The sequence below is a fragment of the Poecilia reticulata genome, linkage group LG6 (genome assembly GCF_000633615.1).
Source record: "Poecilia reticulata strain Guanapo linkage group LG6, Guppy_female_1.0+MT, whole genome shotgun sequence".
NCBI lineage: Eukaryota > Metazoa > Chordata > Actinopteri > Cyprinodontiformes > Poeciliidae > Poecilia > Poecilia reticulata.
Genome location: NC_024336.1, coordinates 13,188,933 through 13,212,039, shown reverse-complemented (window position 1 = coordinate 13,212,039; position 23,107 = coordinate 13,188,933). Strand labels below are relative to the sequence as shown.

Below are 23,107 nucleotides of genomic sequence, written 5' to 3'. Positions count from 1 at the left end.
TGTTTAATAAAAACTCCACTGTAAAAGCAGAGTATACACAAACCAGCTGCGACCTATAAGTAATTATGTACCCATTGAAGTTGAGGTTCTTCATCTTGGAATTATAAAAGAAACCAAAGTCAAACTTTCAAGAAAGTTCAAAGATGCCTGGTGCATCCAACCTTTGAGTTGGCCTTTATATGAACACTTCAATGTAGATATTTGTAGCCACATGGGTCCGTCCGTCCGTCCATCCATCCATCCGTCCGTCCGTCCGTCCGTCCGTCCATCCATCCATCCATCCATCCATCCATCCATCCATTCCCCACATGGGTCCAATGCACCATTAAAATGAATACTTAATGAAGCATGGTAAATATAAAAATTAAATACATTTGGTGTTCTAAACCAATGTCCATTCCTTAATTTCTTTTAAACCTAAAATGAAAAAGTCAATGCACAAAAAGATGAACCGCTATTATTATTTTTTTGATGAATATAACTATAGAAAGCAGACCATCAGTGTCAAGTCTAATTACAGCTTTTCAAATAAGATGTAGTCATGCTCACACACAGAGTAAAAGAGAGCTCCTTCAGGATGAGTCAGTATCTTCAGGTTGCATGTTCTGTGCATGTATGAAAGCTGATTGATGCTGTGTGTAATGTGACCTTCTATGGAGTCTCTCTGATGTTAAATCTTATTCTTTCCTAAGAAACAACCTCCATCCTAAAAAAAAAACATAACTCTATTGGTTTGATCCAAACAAGCTAATTTTCAACTGAGTTCTTTTTAAGGTACTTGGCAATATTTGAAAGAGTTCTGATTAAGAAAATCAGTTTCATTCTAAAATAATTTTCTTGTATGTACACATTATTCTGACTAAAATAAATATGAGATCCATGTGTGTGAAGTGCATGTGAGTGTAATCTGAGCCCACATTTGGTGTGGTTATAGACAAATGACCAACTGTTACTTTCTTTCTTTTATTTGGACCTCCTGACTTCAATTGAGAAAGTGCTGCTTGACCATGCCTGAACACTTTCTTGGGGTAAAACCCAGGGGGACCTGGAGGGAACCACAGACTGACTATGGTAAATGAAATGTATTAATGGAAGGTTAGGCTCCAGTTCAGGGGGTTTTACTGGGTCTCCCCACACACCTACATACTTGTAAAGCTGAGGTTCTTGTCATGACAAACCCTATGATCTGTGTTGAAAACGTTGTGCTCCTGCTGCCATCGTTGAAACACAGCAGTGACAGAGCACTTTAGTGTGACAACGGTTGACTGAAGGCTGGCCACAGGCAAATATGTCACAGATAGTTTAGTCTTCACATCACAGTCCTGTACATGGTTTAGCATGGCATGTATGACTCAACAAAAGATGGAGGTTGTTTATGACAAGAAACAGACTTGAAAGAGGGCCTGGTGTAAATGGATAAAAAGGAACAGGTTAATAATGCTGGGAATCTTTTTGACATTCTGACACACAGTGATGTCAAACTTGGAGAATAATACATTATTTAAAAAAAATGTTTTTACAACTGAAAAATAATCTAAAAAAGCATGGCATGTATATAGTGTGGCCTTTAGAGGTCACTTTAGTTGATCGTCTATAAAAGCCTGATCTCAGTATAATTACTGAAGACTGAACAGCTTTTTTGGAGAACATTAGGGAATACATTACATCATGTAGACCCAAACCTTTAACATCAGTCAGGACTATGACTGTTATAACCAATCAAACCCCAGAATTTCCACCAGCTTAATTGAGACATTTTGACAATTTATGTCTACAAATTCTCTTCCTCCACTCTAAGTATGTCATAGTTTGAAAATAACAATGGGCAAATAGGTTTTGCCTTTTTAATGGTAGCCAAAGGTGTTTTTGTCAAGCACATCGACTCAGGTGAGCTGCTTACATATGCACTTTACAGATCATGCGTCACTTTGTTTCCACTTCTTTGTTTCCACATGTTGGTCTGTTTCATGAAATCCCTATAAAATATGCTAATTGAGAAAATGAAGGATTCCTGTTTTTGCCAGACAAACACTGAGTAAAGTGGAAACCGCAGCTTTCAGCAAGTTTGATTACTCTACACAGACAGTTGAGACAGGGATTTTATCGAGGTGTTTTTATTGCTATCACATTTATAAGAAGATGGTCACTTCCCACTCAATCTGATGTCAGAGAGAAATAGTGTCTCCTGCTGCACAAATGCGAATCTTCTTAGAAAACAGATATACACACGCACACAAACACTCGAGCATGTATGCGCACGTACACACTGCATCACTTCATGAGACATCAAACATTGACAAAGTCCCTTTTCAGTGCTGCCTGTTGGCACTGTAACTCCAGGCAAAGGAAGTCACACGCTGGCAGAATATTAATAACAGCAAGCCAATCACAGAGCTGCATGGGGGAATGTTATTTGCATATGAGAGGAGAGGGAGTCCATCCAGCACACTGCCTTCATACATCACAACTGTAATGCTTAAGAGCATGTTTGTCCAAAAAAAAAGGAAAGGTGATGGTACTCTGACTTATTTTTAAAAGTGATTAGTGGATTGACTTATACAGATGTTTTTTTGTTGTTGTTCTTATTAAATACTTTTATAAAAGGTTTGACAACAAAAGCAAAACTCTGACCTATTACTAATAAATAGGACAGAGTCATGTTGAGTTCAATGTCTCAGCCAAAGGTATGTGAGTAAGCTTTTACCCAAAACTGCACCATGTGATTTATTTATTTATTTTATATGTAATAGAAAATGGAAGGACAAATTCTAGTAGAAATGTTACCAATTGACTAATAGAAGCTTAATAGTTAAATTTGATGTGGTAAGTTTTATTTTGCTAGGATTGCAGATGTTTATTCACTAAATGTTGCTCAAGCATTTACATCATCTTAGGGGAGSTGAATACAAATGGATACCACACTTGCTGGCACAATCTTGCTGACTAAGTGTCCTCTTACATGTAGAACAGTCTAATGGGTTTAAAGTATTTGTGATCGCTTTACTATCTTAATGTAAAACCTGTAGACTGTGGTTGCAGCTAGCAAATGATGTAACTTTTGCCAAGATTGCTGTCTTTGTACTTAAGACAATCAGTGTAGACATTTTTGTTTTAAGTTCACTAAAACATTAATGGGATCCAGAAAAAGAAAAAAAAGTAGATTTGTTATAAATAAATGCAACATGCTGAATATTAATTTCATGGAGGGTGGAAGGTGCAGGTACTATTTAACATCACAGACGCATGCTGCTATGAATTATTGAGATTACCATCACAATCCTCATAGTGTTCATAACAACCAAACATTGCCTCAAACTCCTGGTAAAGAATCATCCAGCAGCCTGCATTGTTGACAGAATTTATTAAAAGCTGTTAACGTGTTGGGCAGGGTTTTAACAGGAGTGTGATCAGAGCAAATGCTATTCCTCACAGTGACTGGTTCACTGATCATCATTTTATTCATCACTCTCTCTCTCTCTCTCTCTCTCTGTTGTCTCTCTCTCTCTGTCTTACTGTCTCCATTTTTTTCACCTGATGTGCAGATTCCCTTTGAGTGGGAGACAAGGGATTAGGATATTACCCAATTTACTGGTTGTTTGTTTTCGACATCTACCAAACACCTAGCGTGTTCTCAGCACAGTACAATCAATAAAATCCATTGAGATGCAGTATTTCTGTTAAGAGCTGTTTGTCTGACAAGATGTGACTTTGTAAGATAGATTGCTAAAATAAAATGGTCAGCTGTGTGCAGGAGATTGGCCAAGGAAATTGGGAAAACAGTAGTAAAGGTTTTGACTGAAAGATGCACCTTTTTTTTGAGGGGGGCAGAATTCAATCCAGTGGTCAGGAAATCTTCCATAAGTGTTTTCATCTAAATAAATGAAATCACAAAAAAGTACTTAAATAATTTGTTGCCATATTTATTTTCTTCAGATGTATTCTATGTTAAAAGTATTCACAATTAGTTGTGGCAATATTATTTATTTGAGACATTTATTTCAAATGTAAAAACAATACAGTAGGGGTGCTGTGGTGGCACAGTGGCAAAGCACAACCCATGTATTGAGGCCTTAGTCCTCATGCCAGTGGTCACAGGCTCAATTCCCAGCCTGGTGACACTTGCCACATGTCTCCCCCCTCTCTCATAACCCTCCTTCCTGTCAAACTACCTTCAAATAAAGGCCACTACAGTAAAAAAATATATATATATTATAAAACAATACAGTAAAAAAGCTATGTGCTGTTTAGTTTTTATAAATTTAAATAAAATATTGTCAACCAATGTTGCAATGTTGTTTACACTGCAATGCATCCGGGGTAGATGGGGTTTGCCAGGTGCTAACGGCACTCACTTCCTCCAGCCAGAAGAACGGTTACTCCATTTTAGGAGAATTGAAGCAGCTGGGACTCTTTTCTTTGTGGGATTCCCGGAACAACTCCAAGGTAACTGGTGACTCAGAACAAAACTAAATCTGTTGTATATTATCCACCAAGCAAAGTGTAGCAAACTGACAAAGTTAAACTAGATGCGTGCACTGCAACAGTCAACTAAAGAGTGAAGCAATTTAAGATAACAAAGATTTTAATTGAAAATGAAATTCTAAACTGCCCAGTGATTAAATATGTGTAAAGCAAACGATAAAAAAATAAACAGTAAATAAAACAGAATTACCATTCAGCCACTTGTGACAGCAGGAACAGCTGTCACAGTGATGAACAAACATTGGACAGACAATAATGGCAGTGTGGCAGATGAATGACAGCTCCTGCAGATGGATGTACTTCTGTTGCAACAAAAAAAGTACAGTTTTTGCCAGATATTCTTCTGACCAGTGTCTGTATGTGTGGACCATCTCAGTGTAGTTCCCAGGCACTCAGAGTAATCCACAAAATAAACATTTCCATGGATTATTCAGAAGTTATAAATAATTTTGAGGGGGACATGTAGACCCAACCAGCCTACATGTGTTTTGTGGACTTGGAGAAGGCATTCGACCGTGTCCCCAGGGGGACCTGGTGGGGGGTTCTCCGGGAGTATGGGGTACCGGGCCCTTTGATACGGGCTGTCAGGTCCCTGTATGACCGGAGTCAGAGTCTGGTCCGTATTGCTGGCAGTAAGTCAGGCTCGTTTCCGGTGAGAGTGGGACTCCGCCAAGGCTGCCCTTTGTCACCGATTCTGTTCATTACTTTCATGGACAGAATTTCTAGGCGCAGCCGAGGTGTTGAGGGGATCCGTTTTGGTGGCCTTAGGATCACATCTCTGCTTTTTGCGGATGATGTGGTCCTGTTGGCTTCATCAGATCGTGATCTGCAGCTCTCGCTGGAGCGGTTCGCGATCGAGTGTGAAGCGGCCGGGATGAGGCTCAGTGCCTCCAAATCCGAGGCCATGGTCTTGAGCCGGAAAAGGGTAGAGTGCCTTCTCCGGGTCAGGGGGGTCGTCCTGCCTCAAGTGGAGGAGTTTAAGTATCTGGGGATCTTGTTCACGAATGAGGGAAGAAGGGAGCGGGAGATCAACAGGCGGATTGGGGCAGCGTCTGCCGTGAAGCGGGCGCTGTACCGGTCCGTCGTGGTGAAGAGAGAGCTGAGTCAAAAAGCGAAGCTCTCGATTTACCATTCGATCTACGTTCCCACCCTCATCTCTGGTCATGAGCTTTGGGTTATGACCGAAAGAACGAGATCACGGATACAAGCGGCCAAAATGGGTTTCCTCCGCAGGGTGCCTGGGCTCTCCCTTAGAGATAGGGTGAGAAGCTCAGTCATCCAGGAGGGACTCAGAGTAGAGCCGCTGCTCCTCCACGTCGAGAGGAGCCAGTTGAGGTGGCGTGGGCATCTGGTCAGGATGCCTCCTGGACATCCTGACCAGATCCCTGGTGAGGTGTTCCGGGCACGTCCCACCGGGAGGAGGCCTCGGGGAAGACCCAAGACACACTGGAGGTACTATGTCTCTCGGTTGGCCTGGGAACGCCTTGGGATTCCCCCGGAGGAGCTGGAAGAAGTGGCTGGGRAGAGGGAAGTCTGGGCCTCCCTTCTSAAGCTGCTGCCCCCGCGACCCAACCCCGGATAAGTGGCAGAAAATGGATGGATGGATAAATAATTTTCAGATTGATACTCCCACGTCCCTATCAAGGATATGAATACTTTGGGCTTAACTATGCAGTTTACAATATGTCACTGGATTTCACAGATAGATGGTTGGTAGCAGGCTTGTTTGAACAAACTCTTTGACTGTTCTACATGTCAGGTGAGACTTGGCACAAAGAATGTCTCAGAGAAGCTTGGACAAGATGGAAAGTAAATACTCTGCAAAAATCTACTTCAGAAAGGGTGATCAAACTGGATGTCTCGTTTTTTTCAGATAAGACATCTAGAAACAATGTCTTATACAATGTCAGAAACAATGTCTGTTACCGTTAATAAATAAATAAAATTTCAGCCTGTCCATTTTATGCTCATAGGACACAAAGAGGTAAAAACTTTGTTTTTGTACCAGCAGCATGTTGAAATGCTAATGTCGGATTTAACTGTTACTGTACAGTAGAGGTGTCCATCAGGATGATCATAATCTACGGGTCAATTGCAAAAGTGTGATGAATTCAAATTCCCTTCATTTGAAAAGCAATGGATGCCTCTGTTTTATGGTACATGATTTGATCCCTGGTAGTTGAGAATCTATTCTGGTTTTTTTTAATTGCGTACAAAAAGTTCAGTTTTATTTAAATAAAATTTTAAAGCAGAGCTTTTCAGAGAGGCGCATAGTAGACAGTAGTATAAGTAGCACCCAATATGAAAACCGAGGGCATCCCTGCGGTACAGTTTTTAGGTGTTCCCTATTCACAGATCCATAAGACTCATAAAAATAACTCCACAGAATTGCAGGTGTCAGAGAAAGCAATAATATAGTCGGTATCACATTATAAGAATTGAAGTGTTACCTGTTCATATATTTTTGAGCTTCCAGGCTAAATTGGCTGCAGAGATGGCAATCAGATTCACTGCTCCTTTACCAAATAATGAGATTACATTTCATCTTGTTATTTCTTGTATTGTACTGCAAAGTTTTTCATCTGACCAAGCAGTGTTAATATTCATGCAATTAAGGGGCACGGTGGTGGCACAGGGGTGAAGAACGGCCCACGTATGGAGGCCTTAGTCACAGGTTCGAGTCCCAGTCTGAGCTGTACCACATGTCCTCTCTCTCTCTCTCTCACACACACACACACACACACACACACACAACCCACCTTCCTGTCTGACCACTCCTAAATAAAGGCAACTAGAGCATACAAAACCAAAAAAAAAAAAAAAATTATGTCATTAATGTCACCTGACTACATAACACTCTAAATTAATTTACCATTTTGATAACCACGCAGCATGTTCAATAATAAATCCAAGGTTTTATATCTTTCAACAATGCAACCTATTGAAATGTTTGTGATTGATTCCTATAGACAAGGCGAATGGAAACGAGATAACACAATAATACACAACGTTTAAATTAAAATAATACAGTACACACGCCTACAGTGTTGGTGGCAAGTGGACAATAACCTGCAGACAAACACACTATTGTTAAATTTCCTACTTCATCAGGTCACTACCATTGACTTTTAAGGAGTTTAAACATTGTTCTTTTAAGTTTTGTTCTTTCCTTTGATTTTGGTACTTTCTCAAAAAGCTGCATCAGCTGCCATGAGTGGGCCTTGAGTCCATGACCTTTCTATCGCAGCTGCTTCTGTGTTGGCCTCTGAAATGAACATTAGTTTTTTTGTTCTTGGCTTGTGTATTACTTGAAATACTGTGAGTAGTATTAACTCTCGCTCTCTTGATTTCTTTTTGCTTTTTCAGAGTATCCAAAAACATCGAGCAACTGAAACAAACAAAACAGCATTAGCTGCAGCGCATAAACATATTTAGTGAAAGGTTTGTCAAAGTTTTTTCATTTTAATAATCAAGAGTTTTTTCATTGTAGCTTGTGTAACAAATCCACTTGAAAGCTTACAGTCAACTAAATAACGATGTCTGGTCTTATTCTGCAGATACCTCATATTTTGCTCTTATGTAACAGTTTAAATAAATCAAAAACAGAGTTAGTCTGAGTTCCTCCTCCTGCCTCTGACAGAGTCTTTAAATAGAAATGCATGATCCCGATTTCTTTAGGATGCATCCACTCATAGATCACCAAGTTTAGCCCACAGTGTGGGAATCGGTACATCCTGTTGTGAGTCAACCCTCTTCACATTGTTGGTCGATGTTGCTGACTGGGGCAGGACAGCTAATAAATAACCTCCTGCTGTCCTAAAATGGCGGAGTGGTGATTGGGGAGGGATAGGAGCTGTGAGTGAGGGTTAATGAATACAAGCCACATTGATCTGCTTCCACCGGTCTGCTCTCTCACACCATCCACTCTTCTGTTTTCAGGCCAAATGCTGCTCCAGCATTTTGCAGACCCCTCATACTAAGCACAGGCTGAGTTGGGAGAGATCCACAGAGACACAAGGCAGTAGCTGAGGCAATGTAATGACTAGTGTTCTCAACCAATTGGATCCATCAGTTTTATGGCTACAATCATAAAGGTTCGCATGAGCTTACTTTTTACATTTTTGGATGCTGCACAGCCATTATTTGTAGCATTTCAATAACCAATACATCAATACAATCCTTAAATCCAGGTCTTTCACAATTTATGTTATTAATCCATAACAACTAAATAAAATGCTAAAAACTGCAAAGAAAAATCCCCAAAATGTAATTCGGTTTATAATTTTTTTCCAATATATTGCAAATATAACAATTTCCTAATCTTATTTACCAAATTTGTCAATACAAAAAGCTGCACAGAGGCCTTCTGAACCACAGAACTTGTATTTTGATTTTTTGCAGAAGTTAGTTTTTCACATACTGCCAAGTTTATAACATCTATCCAAAGCCAGAATAGAAATGTGTGTGTCATATAGGCCGTTTCTCAATACTCAAAAACACAAGTACAGACAAGAACGCATATTGAGAAACGGCCATAGACTTATATTGTGGCGGACATTTTACGACAATTTATGCTATTTGTGTCCTGTTCGCACCGTTACTGTTTCTCAATAAAGATCTATAAAAATAAAAAAAAATAAAAAACCGTGTACAGCACACGTGGCTTTGTTTTATACACCACTTCCTTATAGGTGGTGCAGGTACGCTGTATACGTGGCACAATGTGTATGGTACAACATTTTGTACCCGTAAATAAAGTCCGACAGGAAATGAAGTCCTGTGAAAATATCTCACAATATCTTATGCTGTCGATGTGAGAATGGGAGATCCAAACCAGGAAGTGATAGAGCAGATCTAAAAACCATATAGATGGATATAGCGAATGGATATGCCTCGTGTGTCTGGTTCCTCCGTTTAATATAAATCTGTGAAGTTGTAATGCGGCCATGTAGTGCTTCTGGGACATGTGGATTGTCGGAAAAGTAAATAAAATTCTTACGGTTTTATATGCAAAACAAATAAATTGCTCTACCTTACGTGGTTCGAATTCTACCGACATTTGAAAAATATTTACATGCAACTCAGATCGCCGGCGATCCGGCCGCCCGTAAAGGGCACAGGTCAGCAGTCACATACAGTCACGTAATTACCAACATTGTCAGATTTAAAATCTCAGAATATGAGATTGTGTCTGAGACAGATGGTGAGACGAAATTCAACAAAATGTATTCAACTTTCCTCCACACTGTCACAGTGATGACAAAGTTACCATGAAAAAATAACTTGATTTCAGATTTATTCAAAAAGTAACGCCACCTCAACACAACATTATAAAAAAATCATTGAAGTTTGAGGTTATAACTTGAGAAAATTTGGAACAGTTCAAGGAATAATTCTTTTGTAAAATCTAGTTGTATGCAAAGTGGAAGTTGATCTACTGCTTTTAGCAGTACTGAGACTACGCAGTGTTAATTTGACAGTTGGTGGCAGCTAAAGGAGATGTAAGAAGCACCATCAGTCTTGGCCTACCATGCTCTTCACTTTTATGACATATGTGTTTACGCCTGTGATTGCTCTGTCAGAACAGATTGCCAGTCTCCAGCCTTCAACAGTTGTGAAAGGAGCTATGGCTACTGGCCATGTTTCAGGACAGTTAGCATAAAAAAAGAGCAGCGCCAGAGAGAAACATGTAAGTCTCAAGTGAAACTCATTAATTGACAGCCCCACAACTGCTGACTGGTGCTGCCATCGAGACAACTAATGTCAAAACATAAAACCCTCAGAGGAGCTAAAGATTTGCCCCAAACACACACACGCACACACACACGCAAGAAGATATTGCTGCAGACACAAATGTTTGTCTTTTAGGGTTATGTTGATTTAGCTTTTTAAAACTTGGAATGGCCCATTTCACCCTCTCCCAGTTTTGTAGGGTAGGATGTCAATGAGGTTTGCAACATGTGACCTTAAGCCTACAAATATTTACCAGCAATATTTAACCATCTGCCACAACTGCCAACATCTCAGTGATGTATTGACTCCTACTTTCCAGATAGTGTGCCATGTGTTTAACCTCTGCGAAATACTGTTTGTCCCTGAATGTTAAGTTTTACCCCTTCTAACTTATGAACAATGTTGCACTAACAATGCTAAATATTAAGTATAAAATAAAAGATGGAAAACTAAAACACGGCTTCAGAGATACATGACTTTGATAGAACATATCAGGGAATGGTACTCTAAAATTATGATATCTGCCTTCTACTGGAGGAAGGAGAGATTCTAAATAAAAACATACTGATCAAAATAAATTATTCCATATTTTGCAGTTATAATACTGTACATTTTTAAAAGTAAAAGTTTCCTTCTCAGTTGATCCCCTTTCTTTATGCACCTCCACATTTAGCCCTTGATTTTCAAAGGGTATATTTCCCCATTTTTTTATGTCATACAAAATATAAAAATAAAGCACTGATCATGAATGTGCATATTGTATCATCTTTTCTTTTCAAAAACACATTTTTGGCAACAGTGGCCTTTGTTTGACAGTACTGCAATAGGAAAGGAACCGAGAACAGGACTCAAGGTCGAGGGAGCCGCATGGAGGTCTGTAGCCTCTGTACACAGGGTGACAACTCAACCTCTGCGCCACACGACTCTCTGGCAACTCTTTAGAGGATGAAAGATTTCAAATAGATCACATAATAGAACACACACTAACTTATAAATACTGCTCTCTTTCTCATTTAAGTGTTCTTGTTATTTAATATAGTTTGCTCTTTGAGACTGTTATGATGGTAGAGACAGAAATTAAAGTCAAACTCCTTGTTTGAACTTGTCAAATAAAGCCGATTCTGAAGTTTAAATAGCGATGCCTTGTTTTATTTTCATGGTTTTGTGCATTAGGGTTTGCCATTTTCAAATACAGAATTTCATTATGGCTTGTAATGAGCAGTGACTGCACTCTTACCACAAAATAAGGTATCTGTCTTATACCTTAGCAATATACATATGTAATTTATGTCACAAAAAATATATATTTTACAAAATGCACTTTACTAAATCTTGTTTAGACTTATGTGTTGCATTGCTTTGATAAATGCCAAAATGTGTGGCTAGAAGTTAAATCAATGCAGCCTGGCCTCATCACCAGCATAAAATTTATATAGAAACATAATTTAAATATTACAACGGGGGCTTGTGTAATGATTCAGGTGTGCCTAAATTTACATATTAAAAACATGTTAACATTTATATTGGAATATATTTACAAACCACCTTTTTTATCTGATAGTAACCTCTAACAGAGGTAATCAGTAGGGTTTGAGGAATAATTCAAAGCAGCTAAGATTAACAGGGAAAGTGAAGTTGCTGCTCTTTTGAAATAAGCAGAACCGAGCTTAGGTAATTTGAGCTTTTGGTTGGAATGCCAAGAAACTGTCTCAGGGGAAGTGTTTTGAAAATGTCAGAATGGGAGGAGGCTTCTGGGCAAATCTTTTGGCAGGCTTAGCAATGCTTTTCTGTTTCTCAGTAAAATTTGGCGAGTGTTTCTAAGGAGAAGAAGTTACGGGGAAATCATTTTAGACACCTCAGTTCCAGACAGCCAATTTAAAATGGACAATAGTCATCTCACTGTATTTCAATCTGGAGAGACTCAGACAGAGAAAGAAAGCAATTAAAGAAAGTTTAATGACAAATAAACAGTCCTTTGGCGTTCACGCCCCGGCCGGGGATGTCGAGCTGGAACTCCGATAAGCTCGATAAACATTCCTGATGCTGCATAGGAATGTAATCCCTCCGGGTGGCGGCGGTCGAAGAAGGCCTGAGAGCCAGGAGCAGAAGGTGGGTTGATTGCAGCTGGTAAGCAGAGCAGGCCGTGGTCAGGAGGTCCTTTTAAACTGGAGCTCGTATGATGATTGGCCGAAGCGAGGCGTTATCCAACGCTGATAGGTAAAGGGTGAAGAGAGGGAGGCGCTGATTGAGCCTTCCAGATTGAATTTGCGCAGAAGCTTCATATCAATATTTGTGTGCACACAATGATTTCAGATTTTTAAAGTGGAGTGGCGTGAAGAACAAGTGATAAAGTCTGTATCCCATTTTCTATTGAGGAGGGACAGCATGTTCTGACTTAAAAAAAAAAAAACAGCAGAACATTGTGATCCAGAGTTGAACTAAATTAGGCTGGAAGATCACCTTGTTTTACACGCTAAAAAACTTATTCTGAATCTATCTACAGTAAATGCTACTCCATGGATCAATTCTAGAAACCTGCTATATACATGGATTGTGGAACTTTCAAAGACCCAATGTGTCAGGCATGCTAATATAACATAGATACAGTAATAATGGGGAAATTACAGTTAGGGAATTCTGCATTCCCAGAAAGAAAACTAAACATGGAGAAGCAGCATTCAACCTTATTGCTGAAATCAGCTATACAAATACACTGGATGATGAATGAGTCCATTAGAAACTTAATAAAACCTTTTATGTCCAGGCATAAGTCAGACGAAACACACAAAAGGGCTCAACTGTAATTCATCTCATTCATAATCCTGAAAATTATACTTTAAACATAGTGTTTTTCCTTATTTTATTCCAGTTATATAATTTTCCCAAAAAAAAGAAAAAAGTGATATCCAACCATAAAACAGTGTCATAAAATTCATTTTAATTTACAGCTCCATAAATATAAATTCTCAGACGACAATAAATCCTTGCCCTGACCCACTTTTTATAGTTCTTAAAAATATATCATTCTCACAAGCTGGGAGTGTTTTTTCTGTCTCTATTTGGCTGTGGATGTTAAAGTTTTCTGGCCCTTGTGGAGAATCATGTGGGTCAAAAGAATTTGAAAATGTATGTTTTATAAATGGCAGTGTGACGGGGTTCTCTTATGACTTGGACAAACAAAAAATTACTGCCCAAGGCCAGAGATCACTTTAGTGAAATTTATTTAGCTCTTCTTCAAGTGAACAAAGACGGCAGGTGCAAAATATATAAAAGGACGTCCAAAGCAGGTTTAAAAACAAACAGCAGTACCTTCCATGTAAAAGTCCATCACCTTCCATGTTACTTCTCAGGAGTTAAGCCACAAACTGCCTTGCTGTGGAACAGAGCCCTGCTTTTAAAGCCACAGGCTCCGCMCACAGAAAGACCAAACAAGTAAAACAATTACTTCTAACTGAAATGAACTCATAAAGGATACGTAATAATAATAATAATAATAATGAGAAAAAAAATAAACTTGTAATCAAAAATACAATACTTAATTTAATAGAAAACACTCAGTGCGTTCTGATGACTACATCATCACCTGACTCTCTCCTGGCGCGCCACAATCCGGAAATAACCCTGCTTGAAACAGAACCGGGAAAATGTTTGGAGCTGAAAATAACAGGTTAATATGGATATGCTAACCGAAGCAGGAACACCGCGTGTGCACCCACGATGAACCACGTCAGTTTAAGCTGCAACAGAAGTAAGTTAGCGATTGTGTACGTTTGTATGTGTGCGGGCGTGCTCGCCTGTTGACACGGACTCGTAATTGAGTCCCGGCTTGTGACGGCTCCTCTGTCACAGGCAGACACACAAAAAATTGTGTCAGGATTTCAAGTTTCTATGGTGTCCAGAAAGGAGAGGCAATGGTTAGAAGGGGGAGCACAAGTTGGTTGAATCATGCAAGGTGTTGAGAGGAGATCTTACAGTTCCAGGATGAAAAACAGATGCCAGGGAGGCTTGGAGATCCAGGCCGTGGGTGAAAGATGTTGGTGTCTGGAAATGGATCTTGTCATAATTTGCCATTGGAACCTGAGCGAGAAGTCCAGCAGGGTCTGAGCAGAGGATGTTGGAGAATGGGCAGGCAGACAGAGGTGAAAAGTGATGAAGCAGCCAAAGCATCCACGAACTGAGAAACCAAAGGAGGAGGTTTGCGTTGGAATCTTCAGTCTTTGACAAAAACGAGGTCACCTGTGACAGCTTCAACCTGGAAGGTACCGGAATAGCTGGGAGAAACGAGCAGAGTAAACGTCAGAATCCAAATTACTTTCAGTTGAGTACACAAAAGGATAGTAATGACAGAGGTTTAACAATACCCAGAAAGGTTTACCATCAGAGAAAGAGAGGTCCTTCAACTGCTCATTATATCACCAGCATCCAGATGACCTGATGGTAACCTGGTGTGTGGTAAACAAGAGAGTCGTGCCCTCCAGCAGAGACCCTCTTCTCATGATTTTGTGTTCAAACAGGAACACAAAAGCCCAAACACTCACCCAGATCCTGAAAATCGGAGCACATAAACAGACCAAGACAATGAGTAAAACATGGAAAACGATGGCTGGCATAAAGACAGCAAAAGAAATAATTACATATTCAATATGCTGAGTGACCTTTGCATGCTCGTGCATCTGTAATATTACCGCAGCAGCTACAACCATGGCCATCAATTATTTGACCAACCCTGTCTACCCACCTTAGCTAATCGTTTTATTTCCCTCTCTCAACAGACTCCAACACATTTTCCATCTCTTTCTTTTTTTTATTTTCCATTTTTTACCTATAACTAAAACTGACAAAAGTGGGACAATCACTCCAGTTAAGTTGTTCCTCAGAAATTTTACCTCTTTTCAAGTATTTCACCTCGAAGTTTGTCAATTTGTTGCTCAAAACAAAAAGAATTAAGTTCCATTTATTCCCGTTGTTGTTTGAACTATGCTTTAGCTCCAAACAACAAAAGGTCAAAGACAGACAGACTTGCTTATTTATGATGGAGCATCTCCAACCTCTCCTCTTAAATATTTCTGGAAAAATTATCAGTATCATGCTGTTCCATTTAGGCAGATGCAATTAATATACATTCGATGTAAAACGTTGAAACGCTCCAGTTAAAATCCTGGGTTTTTGAGATGGAAAAAAATATTACTAAAATAATTTAAAACTGTTTTACATCCAAATTGACAAATAGAATTGAACTCAAAATTTACCAGAAATTTTTGAACAAATAAGTTCAAAACAAGCATCTCTGAGTGTAAAAGACGTATCAATTTTTTGGGGGAAAAAGTTGTTGTATTTACATTTCAGATGTTTTCTTGTAGCAAGAAGACCCTGGGCCCCTGACATGGGCATTAAATTTGCATGTTCTCCCTGTATGTGCAAACAGAACAGGGAGAACCGTACATGCCTCTCTCCAGGCATGTACAGGGAGAACTTCAGGCACTTCAAATTCTTCTCACAGTAAAAACAAGCATGTCTGTTAGGTTTCCTGTTCACTCTGAAATGTCCTCAGGCACGAGGCATTCAAAACGTATTCGCAGCGCTTAATTTTTTTTTCACATTTTGATATGGTACACCCTTCTTTCAAATAGTTCTAAATGAATCTCTTTCCTCAAAATTCTACAGACATATATGTTAAAAAAGCTTGGAGTGTTTTGCAAATTTATTGAAAATTGAAAACCGAGAAATCAAATTTATGTAAGTATACAGCCTTTACTTGATACTTTGTTAGTCCAACTTTGGCTGCACTTCATCATTAACTGAGTTAAGAAGAGGAGGCGTTTTCTACTACACTAAAAAGATGCCTAACACAACAATATCAACACTATAGTCCAACTACTCATCTTTAATCATCATTTCCTTTCATTTTTGTCCCCTCAGTGCCATTTTACTGACATAAATTCAGTATGTCTTCTCTCATTCCTTCTCCCTTATACTCATCTCTTTTACTATTTTTCTGTTCTCCTTTTTCTCTTTTTGCCAATCCGCCAAGGACGTGGATGTGTCGTCTTCTGCTCAACCCCGCACCCTCTCAAACACACTTTCATTTGGCAAGTCTCTTCTCTTCTGTCTTTTTCTCATCTTTCCAAAAGATAACACTGTGCAAGCCCTTTCATCTTTCTCCTCCCTACAGAGAAGACTGCCCAGCGGAGGAGCAAAGTCAGCATTTTCAGCATCCTCTGATGTCACAGACCCTCTGACCCCCTCACTCACATAATAAATTCACATAATAAATTCTAGACAGCTGAGAAATTAAGGAACAACTATGTTTTTTTCCTTCTTCTTTTCATTTTGTTTCTTCTGCATCAGGCGCATTCACAGCAGACTGACTTTCAGGAGGTGCAGAAGAGCAGCATCGCCACTGTAGAAAACTCTGGTTAACTGGTCAACTCAAGTTTGAGAGAAAAAAAAAAAAAACAGGAAATGTGAAACATCTCTCGACCTGAAGTCTGACTTTTTTTTTTTATGTATTGGAATTGGGAGCAACAATTTAAATAATTGGCTGAAGAGAGGGAGCTTCCAGACAGACCGCAAGTTAGAGTGGCGAGGAATGAGCAGGGGAGAGTTTGAGTGACGAAAGAAGGCAAGAGGGCAGAACATGTGAGAAATTGAGGGGTGGAATGGGGGTAGAGAAAGAGAGGTGAAGATACTTACAGTGAAGGGAGGGAGTGGGAGAGATGGGGAGGTTGAATGTGTTAATACACAGGAACACTGCATCAAACCAATGCACTGCTCTTAGGCTGGCTGAGCAGCTGAGAGGAGTGCGTCAGCAGTACATTCACGTTCCCACTGAAGGACAAAGGGAGGGGGCAGAGCGAGCATCTTAGCTGCCTGCAACACCGACACACATTGGAGGGGGGGGGCAGAGAAAAGAGAGAGATTGGAGAATAAACAAGAAAAAGAGATGAGGATAAGAATGCTGCTCCTGCTGTTTCTGTGACGGTGGGCTGGCTATGAGAGTGCTCGCGTGGCTTTCCATCTCTCCCTCGCAAACTCTGCTTTGCACACTCTATCTTTCTTTTGCTCTTAATCTATCAGGAATTCTTTCTCTCCTTTTCTTTTAAGCTCCTCATGCGCTCTCTCTCTCTCTCTCTCTCTCTCTCTCTCTGTGTGCTACTCCGACTACTGCAGCAGTCCACCAGCCAGCGTCAAGTCTGACAGCCACACACATGGCTAACAGCCACAACTTACTACCTCAGCCCCGGAGAAAGAAATAACAAAAACGCCAGCAGAAGGACACTGCAGGAGACAGCCCATGGGACAAAACAAAAAGCGAAGAAGAGAATTCCCAACATTTTTTCCTTGTTTATGGATACTGACACGGAACCCACTTCCACTGTTGTCCTCCCAGCGTCATCTTTTCGCTTCTCTCTTGTTGCAGGAGAGGACAAGTGTGTTCTCTCTCTCTCTCTCTCTTTTTCCCTCTCTCTTCCGTCAGCCTTTTGCAAAGCTCCGACAGTGCAGCGTATCCCCCCACCGCCCCCCAACCCTCCACTCACCGCCACCATCTCTCCCACCACCCTCTACCCCCTTCCCCCCAGGAGGAATAGACGGATTACTGCTAACTGTGCACACGGCAGCATGCAGCTGCTCTGACCGGGGCCAGCCCAACGTTGGGAGGAAGCAAGAGGAAAGCAGAGGATGAGCGAAAAGGGTGATGACTGTGCCGGGAGTTCTTTAGTCTTTTTTTGTCTCCCACTCTCTGTCACAACAGGGCTAATCAGCGACCGACAAGCCCTTGGCAAAGTCACAGTAAGGGAGGTCTCTCACCCAAACAGGCAACCAACCAACGAGCCAACACATGTACCAGGAGATGACAGAGAGGGGGATTTTTTTCTTTAATTTCAGTTAGTCCCATCTTTCCTGCTTCTCTGTGGCAATCACCTACGTAATGGATCATTGTGATTTATCCATGGTGGAGCAACATTTTGGAATCTGCAGCCTAGCAGGAGGGGAGTCAGTGGAGGAAGAAAGGATCTAAGCACCTGCTAAGATTTCATGGCCTTACCTTTTGCTCTCAGTGTTCTCTTAGCTGGTTTTTGTTTTTAAATTTAAGAAGACATTTTATATCCTTGGCTTAAAAAAAAGAGTTGCATCACTTTTTCAAAAGACGGGGACAAGAGAGAATTTATCTTCTGCCATTTGATGGAAAGGACTTCTCAGTTAATATGACTCATGGCTGTTGCTTTTAACTTTTGGAAAAATGGAGCACCTTTAAACTAATGAGGTAAGTTAGTATTGTTGTTGCTCAACCTTTTTGTTTCATTGCTGATCTGCTTTTCCTCAGCTGCTTTTCTTAGAATAACCTTTCTCATTCTTTCTCTGCCTGTTTCCCCCTTCATTCCTTCACACAAAAATGTCGATGCAGCATCTTCCTGCACTGTCGATGGAACTTGGGAGCCTTGAGCTGCTCCAGCCAGGCTAGGGTGGTCTGTCCTTCGGTGTGTCCCGTCTCCCCCCACCATGCAGAATAATGAGCCCTCCACACCATGAGTCCGTTGGCCCAGGTTAATGTGCAGTCTACCTGGAACACAGCCCTGCTAGCCGTGGTTTCCCTCATGGTGCCTGCTCTCAGTATGTGCCAGTCCACAGGGCCGGAGTTGGGCTCCACAATTCCACAGAACTGTCCAGGTGTTTGCTCCTGCACTAACCAGCTCAGCAAGGTAGTGTGCACCCGCAGAGGCCTGATCAGGGTTCCTCCAAACATCCCAGCCAACACCAGGTACCTGAACCTGATGGAGAACAGCATAGAGACCATACAAGCAGATACCTTCAGACATTTGCATCATCTGGAGGTGTTGCAATTGGGCAGAAATGCAATCAGGCAAATTGAAGTTGGGGCTTTTAATGGTTTGACTAGCCTCAATACCCTGGAGTTGTTTGACAACAGACTAACAGTTATACCAAGTGGAGCTTTTGAGTATCTTTCAAAACTGAGAGAGCTGTGGCTCAGAAACAATCCAATTGAGAGCATTCCCTCTTATGCCTTTAACCGAGTTCCCTCACTCATGAGACTAGACCTGGGCGAGTTGAGGAAGTTGGAGTACATCTCAGAAGGGGCTTTTGAGGGCCTTCATAATCTCAAGTACCTGAATTTAGGGATGTGCAGTTTGAGGGAGTTTCCAAATTTGTCACCTCTCTTGGGACTGGAGGAGTTGGAGATTTCTGAAAACGTTTTCCCAGAGCTAAAGCCCGGGGCCTTCCGTGGGCTGAAGAATTTGCGTAAACTCTGGATTATGAACTCTGCCATTACCATCATTGAGAGGAACGCATTCGATGACATCACTGCTTTGGTGGAGTTGAATCTAGCCCATAATAATTTATCGTCCCTTCCCCATAACTTGTTCACCCCTCTACAGTACCTGGTGGAGCTACATCTACACCATAACCCTTGGCGCTGTGATTGTGATGTAGTTTGGCTTTCCTGGTGGCTCAGAGAAAATATTCCCACAAATTCCACCTGTTGTGGACGCTGCCACACTCCAGTCCAGATGAGAGGAAGATACTTAGTGGAAGTTGATCAAACAACGTTTCAGTGCTCAGCGCCAGTCATACTCGATGCTCCAAGAGATCTGAACATTTCTGCTGCAAGGGTGGCGGAAATGAAGTGTCGTACAGCAGCAATGAGCTCTGTCCGATGGCTTCTCCCCAATGGGACTGTGTTAACCCATAGCTCAGCTCATCCAAGGATATCTGTTCTCAATGATGGGACACTCAACTTTTCCAACGTTCTCCCTTCAGACACGGGAGTGTACACTTGCATGGTGAGCAACATGGCAGGCAATTCCAATGCTTCTGCCTATCTCAATGTCAGCAATGCTGAACTTAACACTTCTAACCTATCCTACTTTACAACTGTCACAGTGGAAGTGTTAGAGCCCACAGTGGAGGAGACACCTAAGCCCAAGCCCACTTTACCCGCTTCACCCTCTGTTTTTCAACCTGTGTTCATCTCCACACCAACTGTGCTGTTCCAAAATACCCAAACTCCAAGGCAGGTGTCAATTCCTACAGCCAGAGTCCCTAGCGGGCCACCTGCCAGTCTGGATGAGATGATGAAAACCACAAAAATCATCATTGGCTGTTTTGTAGCTGTTACGCTGCTGGCAGCCGCCATGTTGATAGCATTCTATAAACTGCGTAAGAGGCATCAGCAGAGAAGTACTGTGGCTGCAGCCAGGACCATAGAAATCATACAAATGGAGGAAGAGGTTCCACCTGTTCCACCACCTACATCCGGATCTAGTGGCTCTGACGAAACAGGTTTGGTACTGCCAACTTTAGTGGAACACAACAGCAACACATTTAAACCTGGATATGTGTCTTCTTCCTCGTCATCCCGACAAGGGAGCTATGGAGCTCACTGGACCCAGAACAACTCTCTCCATCGCTCAGTCAGACAGCACCACAGCCACATCAGCATCATTGCTGATCCCTATGTCATAATGACCTCTCATGGCAAGGAGAAAGTTCAAGAGACCCAAATCTGAATTACACTCCCTGTGGATCTATTTATGACTCGGTCCAAACCTCTGTTCTCAAATCTGCTCACCAGTCCATGCAATATAATGCACAAAGAGCAAAATGTTAACTTTCTTTTGTACAGAAGTGCAAAACAGACTTTTTTTCTTGTATATGCCTATACATAAATATATAAATATGAAAAATATATATGACTGAAAGTCCAGCCAGACATTGGTTTAAAAAAAAAGCAGAATATATCAAGAAAGAAAAGTAATTTGAAATTATTTTCTAATATCTGATGACTTCTATTTAAAAAAAATACAATAAAATAATTTGCTTTTCTGACTGAAAGTAGAGAGTGGTACCGTCTAATGTAAGTAAAGAGGCATTTAGTTTATTTTTTTTTCACCCCACTTAGGGAAAAGTAAAACTCTTCATAAAGACACCAGTTTATAATTGCAATTCAACATGCAAACTCCTGTTTTTACCATGCCAAATATAATATGCAATAAAATGGAATTCCCTAACAAAGGAACAAAAAAAAGCATTAGTAAAATAATGATAGACATAAACATTTGTCCTATAGCAGCAAAATAGCCAGGGTAAATTGTGCTGTTTGGTAGCTATCAGCCAAATGCTTTTGGACTGCAGTGAATTTCTGCAGCTAAGGCTTAACTCTGTGTTTGCTGGCGCAACGTTGTATTTCTTTAGACAGTGCCAGTGCTTTTTTTTTTTTTTTTTTTTGTAGCGCATTTGAAACATGTTTATTTAATGTGTACATGATTCTCCACTGGTTCAACTGGCAAAGGAGACATGCAGTCTAACAACAACTGTTGCTAAAATTTTATTTTCTGTCATTGGTTGCATTTTGTATTCTCCCTTTAGGTTTTTGACATGCTTCTTAATGGCTTGTGTAGTGTTTAGGGCTAATTTAGTAATGCATTACAGCAGTTGCCTGACTCGTCTGTGCAAGGGCTCATTCCAATGCCAATTTTTCAAAAGAAAAGACATGTTGTGCATTAAAATGGGGCTTTGCTGATGATTCTACTTTTGGAATTACAAAACACAGAGTATTGAAGTCAAACAAATGAATGTCTTGACACTGGAGCTTTTCCTTGGACTAAACTATTAAATCATTTTACTTTAGTTTTACCTTTTATTTTTAGCAACACTATTTTTATGGAGCAACAAAGGAGGCAATGGAGGTAATAAAAAAACATCATTTGGTTTGCATTTCTCTAATCTGAAAGACTTTCATCTGATGTTTTTTTTTCTTCTTCTGTCAGTATCTTTATATTTATGTAAGTTGTTTAGTCTTAAAGGCTGAAGGCAGTAATGTAAATGGTATCTTACCCCACACCCTTATTGTACGGTCCTATGCATTTACTTCGTGTCTGCATGAATGGGTCTTTAAGTAATTGGTGTACAATGCTGCATTATACCCCACAGTGGGGCTCTATGCAGGTCAGATAAGCTGTTGGTCTTTGATGCCTCAGCTTAGTTCTTAACATTGATTTATCAGTGACTGTGAAGGGGAAAAATACATGTCTGACATAGTTATACACAGATTGTGCATTCCTTTTCTTACATTCTCATCCTAGGAACTAATTATCTTCTGAATCTGATATTAATTGAGAAAAGAAAAAAAAAAAGATGTGTTGTTAACATGAAAAAATGGAAATAATATAAATTGCAGTGCAAGGCAACTTAAGCAATTTGCAATGACACCTAATAACAAGAAAGCAATTTGTTTTAAATTCTAGCTTTTTTTTTCTTTCATCAGATGCTGTTTGTGCCAGTGAATTTCTGAGCAATGATCTTGATGTCATGCAGCTACAAAGCCAGCTACCATAACTGTGGCTTCTTTCTGTGATCATTTAAATGCCTCTTCTATGATGTTTAATTGTTGCCATTTCTACAGTCACTCAGCAGATTTCCATATATTGTAATGATTTGACACATGCTATTCAAAGGTGTAGGTTAATGGTCATTTGAAAGTTTTATATTTCAGTGCAATTTTTCTAATGCTGAAAAAACTTGATATGAAGAGGAAATTAAAATATGAAACCTGTGAAAATAATAAAGCATTGTGAATTGAAAGCACCACCAATATTTCATTTAAATTCTCAGCACTGCACATGACTATTATCGTACATCAAGCAGAACTGTTGGCACCCCTGACAAATATTTGGGAAAATCATTTTTAAAACGTCCTTTTTCAGTAATCATCTCAAATTTAATTAAAAAAAAAGTAACATTCAATTTGAATACATTTATGCAGTTACAAAAACCATCTTAAAAAATAATTGTTTTTGGACAAACTCACTCATTGCACCATTATTTGTACCCCTAATGTTCATGGGAGAAAGATGATTTGTGTCTGACGTAT

General features: G+C 40.2%; 1 protein-coding gene and 1 long non-coding RNA gene across 2 annotated transcripts; one reads left to right on the top strand and one right to left on the bottom strand.

The window, feature by feature from the left end:
* Positions 1-13,133: 13,133 nt before the first annotated feature.
* Positions 13,134-17,330, bottom strand: LOC108166382 (uncharacterized). The gene is made up of 2 exons (XR_001776737.1): positions 14,591-17,330; positions 13,134-14,486 (listed from the first exon to the last, which is right to left on the bottom strand). It is a non-coding gene; the product is annotated as an uncharacterized LOC108166382 (long non-coding RNA).
* An 84-nt stretch (positions 17,331-17,414) lies between these two features.
* lrrc4.2 (leucine rich repeat containing 4.2) lies at positions 17,415-20,941 on the top strand. Its single transcript, XM_008411264.2, has 2 exons — positions 17,415-18,481; positions 18,623-20,941. Exon 2 carries the CDS (start codon positions 18,744-18,746, stop codon positions 20,742-20,744), a length of 2,001 nt encoding a protein of 666 aa, XP_008409486.1. The 5' UTR covers positions 17,415-18,481; positions 18,623-18,743; the 3' UTR covers positions 20,745-20,941.
* The last annotated feature ends 2,166 nt before the right edge of the window (positions 20,942-23,107 follow it).

Coding starts and splice junctions, on each gene's coding strand:
- lrrc4.2 (XM_008411264.2), top strand. CDS start 18,744: ATGAGTCCGTTGGCCCAGGTTAATGTGCAGTCTACCTGGAACACAGCC.